This window comes from Glandiceps talaboti, chromosome 7 (genome assembly GCF_964340395.1).
Source record: "Glandiceps talaboti chromosome 7, keGlaTala1.1, whole genome shotgun sequence".
NCBI classification, from domain to species: domain Eukaryota; kingdom Metazoa; phylum Hemichordata; class Enteropneusta; family Spengelidae; genus Glandiceps; species Glandiceps talaboti.
The window spans coordinates 19,537,902-19,543,408 of NC_135555.1; the positions used below are offsets into that span (position 1 = coordinate 19,537,902).

Genomic DNA, 5,507 nt, shown 5'->3' on the forward strand with positions numbered 1-5,507 from the left:
CAACATGCCTACACTAGTGTTAATCTTTGTCGTTTGTTTGTTCGTACGTTTGTTTCATTTGTTTGCTCATTTATTTGTTTGTTAAGTTAGTAAGATTATTTGAGTGTACGTTTGCTTGTTTGCACTTGATAGACAGTCACCGGTGATGATGAAGCCCGACGGTTGTAGATTGAATTTCCAACAAAATATTACAACGCAAATTTACCATAACCGTGTCTGCATTTATGATTTCTAACAAACACCAAGACAACAAGTTTACTTCTAGATACAACATTTTCCCAACACACATGACTTAAAAATGGACTTGAAGAAACCCAGGAAGGATCAGGGAGGAATAGAAATTAGAATAAACAGTTGAAATGAAATGGTAGATTAACTATTTCGAATTCTCAAGTTTTGCGATGTAATTCTCGTTTAAAACGTTCACGTCTTCCACTTGTAAAGCTTACATGTATCGCCTGTCAACTATTGTTGTTGGCTGCAACGTTTCACATTTTGTTTCTCTAAACCTGAAATACCAACCGTCATACGTAATGGACAATCACAGACAAGTTTCTCAGTGAATAGTGCGTGTACGACAAATTCTAAAGCTAAACTATTGTTTACATCATGACGTCATTGTAACCAGGTAATCGAAACCAACAACAAAGCGCATGCGTGAATCAGGAGTATTTACATTTAGCTATTATGGGTCACCAATATTGACGAAGACGTCTGTTATTGTGGTATATCGATAACTCGTTCACACGTGAAACTCACATTGACTGTTTAATATGATTCTTAAAGACCGGAGGAACAATCAGGTCTAGTCTGCCGTGCCCCATCGTGTTGTCAAAAGTAATTGTCCCGGAGCATCGCGTGAAGTACCTGTAGAGTGCACTTGAAGTGACGTTTCAAGATGGCGACATTCGGACGTAATACCTGCAATGTGACTTCTCAATTTCACCGAGTTGCTGTCTCTGTGCTTGTCCTTTTGTTTTCCATGGTTTACAGAACATCTTCTTTCGAAATTTGTAAGTTGAAGTGTATACCACCTTTTTCAAGTTCACTGTATAGTATATGATACGACACCCCATATTCAACCATGGAAGTAGAACACTCCAAGATTCAACAGTACTGCTTAGTGCATTCATTGTCTAATATTTTGTCAATCTACCAGGCAGAGTATACTAGTATTATGTAATTTTACGAAACCATAGCTAAGTCGAGTAGAAACATGAATAACAAAAAAAAAATGACAACATAATTATTAATTATTGCACCTACTCTGTGAATGTCAACAAGTAATGTTACAACGGGTTCCCCATGTCATTTAACCCTGGGTACTCAAAACGATATTACCATAGGCTGTATGAGGAAACGCTGCCATTTGTACCGGGCTCTACCCCTTTTCTCCTTTCTCTTACTGGGGTTCCCCAACCTTAACAAAAACACTTACATAATAGCAATTTGAACTTTGGATATTTACAAAATGACGTTCTTAAATAATATACCAATACCATGATGTTAAAAATTTATACCACAGTGTTGACAATGATTACGCCTAAAAAAATTGTGTGGTTCCAATTGCACTCAATTTTAGAATAGGTGGTGGTAGATAGATCATATATATATGTCTGATGATCGCGCAATGCGTGAAACTCCGAGTTACAACCAAGAAAGAGTTCCAGTACTACCAAAACTATATATATATATATATATATATATATATATATATATACATAACTCGGTGAGTATCAATCTGCTAAGACAGTGCTCTATACCGCAGTGGCAGAGCGTTATTATATTTTATATAATCTATCTACCCCCATGTCTTCGATATTGATATGTGTCAGTGTGTGTCTAGTCTATCTACCCCCATGTCTTCGTATATTGATATGTGTCAGTGTGTGTCTAGTTCAGGTACATGTAGCTACATGTATGTTTTCCATATGGTCTCTGTGTTATTGGTTTCTTCTTATTAATAGATATGCAGTCATTACAAATTGGAAGTTTTGTATTGTCATTTTAAGTTTCAGTTTCCACATCCACTATTTCTCACGAGACTTCACAATTTTTGCAATTTTATTTTACTTTTTCACAAATATGTGTAACAAAGTTTAGTGTCGGCAGGGAAAAACTACATGTAGGTGGGGTCGGGTAATTGGAACCAACAAGTTTTTTTAGGCCTAAGCAACATTTTAAAAATTATATAGTTTGAAATTGAAGTGAGTTCCGTGTACCAGACTCTTGGCTAGCTGGACAAAATCTCTTTTTATGATGTATTTTGTGAAAATTATTGTATTTATAAAATGGTCAATATCAACCATTACCTATTTTTTTAAAGATACATGTACATAGTCGGAACCACAATATTTTGTTTCTAGTAGACCTGGTGACCATTTTTTCTATTTCCTAATTTGTTTAAACTTAAAGGGGTCAAAATTGTAACCATTGCTTAAACAAAATGTACATATTTTGTTTCAGCTTACATGTCACAGAATTGTGGAGAAACTGTGAGCGGTGGAACAGGTGGTTACATTGAACCAGACACAAGTCTTACCTACTCCCACGACATGGACTGTGTCGTCGTTTTAGAAGTTAAAGCAGATCACAAAATATTACTACAGTTCAAACGTTTTGATCTTGAACCCCCACATGATGGTGTCTGTGCAGATACATTGAATGTGTATGATGGTAGCAGTGTTTCTGCCACAAGTCTCACTGGGGATCTGTGCGACAGACAGACAGTTGCTGATGTTACAAGCACGGGAAATGCTGTTACTCTAGAACTGCAAACAGATGCTGTTGGTAATGCTAATGGGTTCGCCATTCTATACACAGCTTACCTAGAAAGTGAGGCTGATGGTAAGTTTCTTGTCTAATAATAAATACACCACACAGTCGTATGATGATGTTAGATTTATGACAGATCATACCACTATTCAGTACACCATAATTTCCAGTTACCAAAGTTGCAATCATTTTATGATTTAGCATGTGTGGATCACAAGAAGGCACCTAGATTTGGCAAAGTGAGGCTTTGAATGTGGTCATGTCCACAGAATATATGTCCACAGAATAGCAGTTAAATCCAGTTTTTTCCAACTTGTAGTTTTTTGTGTACAAACAAACGTACCCCCCCCCCCCATGTAAAAAGAGGATAACTTACCAGCTTTTTGTGACTGAATAGTCGCTAATAAATCGTTTCAGCAACTGAACAACATGGAAAATGAGTTGTAATTTCATGTCTGCTGTCTTTACACTGGAATACTCAAAACTATTCTGGCCCTCACTTCTGGCAGAGTCAACAGCTTACAAACAGCAGTGCTTCTGCTAGTGGCCAAACCATAAAATAATTTGTCATTGATAACAGGAGTATGGCATGATATGTCAAAATACAGTCAAAACATGTTAATGTTAAAAGAATTCAACTGTATTTTTCCCAACTTTATTAATTACTTCACAATTGCATCTGTTCTAAGATTTTTCCAACCAGAGATAAGGTGATATTCATATTAATTCTAATGTATATTTCTGTGATTTCTTGGCACAGGTTCATGCTTGGGTGAGTATTTTGCATGTAACAGTAGTATTTGCATACCAAGTGAACTAAAATGCAATAACTATGACCATTGTGGGGATGGCAGTGATGAAAGTGATTGTAGAGGTATGTGACATAGATACATTATTTTATCTTAAAAAATATGACTATAAGTCTCTTAGAAGAAGACACTACATGTACATGTATGTGTCACTTGACTTGAGGCACAGTGTGTGGGCTTCTCGCTTGATCTCAGGTGCTGAGTGAGAGGGCTGATCTTGGGCTCCGATATTCTGTAAAACGTTCTCTAAAGATGAAAATTATGAGAATTACTTCAAAAAATGTTTTACTCAATTTAAAGGCCAGGGTTTCAATCTAAGGCTCTCACATTAGTGTTATCATATCAGTTGAGCCATCACGATCACCAAGGATTATACTTTTGTTGTTTACCAACTTTTTCTATAGCTTTGTCAAACAACTGTTTTTCACACCAAATGTTTTAATCCTTTTTGCCAAAGTTAGCCTTTAATGTTGAGAGTCTTGTAGTGAATCAGTGTTCTCCCAACGTTGTATTTTTTATATGTACTGAACTGAATTCATAAACTTTTATGCTTGAAATTGCATTTTCACACGATACCTAATACCAGTCAAATTCATATTTGTTAATCATAAACTGCATATTTAAAACAAAAGTAGAAAACTTCATGTATATTTTGTCTTTCTTTTTACACAGAGGAAGATGAATTAATAGGAGGAGGTCTTACAGTTGGTCAAGTAATTGCCATCATTCTGGGGATAATATGTTTTGCGATGTTGGTCGGTGGAATTGCTTACTTTGTGGATCGCCATCAAAGGGCAAAGCAGTTGACACAGGAAATCATGATGACAGAGCAGATCATGTATCCAGCTGATAATGTGTATACAGATAAAGATTTCTGGGGTAACACCAGACCAGGCACGTCTCACAGAAGATCAGGTCAATCATAGAAACAAAGGACTGTATTGAAAATCTATGGAGCATGACTGTAAATTGGTTTTACTAATTTACTCTGAAAATTAGCAGTGGGACGTATTATCCGTACAACCTCATGAAATAAATCCACTGATGAAAACTACACTCAGATATAGAAAAACACATTCACTGTTGTGATGCAAACTGTAATATAATTTAGTTACCAAGAAATCAATATGAACTTGGAGATAATTATTTTACCCAAACAAAATTAATTCTCAATCACTGAGTAAGCAATAGTTCAGACCACCAATTGTTTGATAGTCTGAGGCAATAGTAAAACTCCTGTAAAGTGAAGGTGAACATCCGTCCATAACAAATTATGATATGTTCATAACTCGATACAAAATGCTGGCGTATCTGGGATAGATGTATTTCTGTGACATTATGCACCTATCTTAGACTAAGGTACAACAGTTCTGTGTTGTCATTTTATCAATCCAACAGGCAAGTAATGGCTTGTGTATAAGGTGCCATCAATTCAATTCTTTGTTTGCTGTCTGCGTATGGGTAGGTTTGTTGTTAAATTTAGAAAAAGAAAAAATTTTGTTTTGCTCAAAATTTCCACTGAGGGCCATATTTTATAATATTGTAAATGTACAAAGCATACATCATATCATCAGAATATCTACACACATTTCTCAATAGTTGTTTGATTAATTAAGACAATCAAACTTTGGACTTTGACATAAATATATTTCACCAGTTCACCAGCTTAGTTGATTTAGGTGCAAAAATATTGGGGGGGGGGGGGGGGGGGGGTATGTGTTTGCCCCTGTCTGCCTCATAGCTTTTGAGGAAATTCAAGGATGGGAAAGAAACAAAGTTGTTTAATAGATGGAGTGTAACATGTTTCCAAACACCTCATGTTCCTGAAACCTGAAATAGCCCACAATGGTGACATACAACAGGGGTTGCTATACAAAACATCTTGGAAAACATTTGCCGTTGATGCATTTGATGACACACTAT

General features: G+C 36.0%; 1 protein-coding gene across 1 annotated transcript; it reads left to right on the forward strand.

The window, feature by feature from the left end:
- The first annotated feature begins 673 nt into the window (after positions 1-673).
- LOC144437567 (membrane frizzled-related protein-like) lies at positions 674-5,271 on the forward strand. The gene is made up of 4 exons (XM_078126529.1): positions 674-1,013; positions 2,467-2,847; positions 3,536-3,649; positions 4,257-5,271. Exons 1-4 carry the CDS (start codon positions 899-901, stop codon positions 4,508-4,510), a joined length of 864 nt encoding a protein of 287 aa, XP_077982655.1. The 5' UTR covers positions 674-898; the 3' UTR covers positions 4,511-5,271.
- Positions 5,272-5,507: the final 236 nt, after the last annotated feature.

What these genes read in the sequence shown, in the direction of transcription:
- LOC144437567 (XM_078126529.1), top strand. Translation starts at nt 899, where the DNA reads ATGGCGACATTCGGACGTAATACCTGCAATGTGACTTCTCAATTTCAC. An exon ending in AACATCTTCTTTCGAAATTT is followed by an intron (nt 1,014 to 2,466) that starts GTAAGTTGAAGT and finishes ATTTTGTTTCAG; the next exon opens with CTTACATGTCACAGAATTGT. An exon ending in TGATGAAAGTGATTGTAGAG is followed by an intron (nt 3,650 to 4,256) that starts GTATGTGACATA and finishes CTTTTTACACAG; the next exon opens with AGGAAGATGAATTAATAGGA.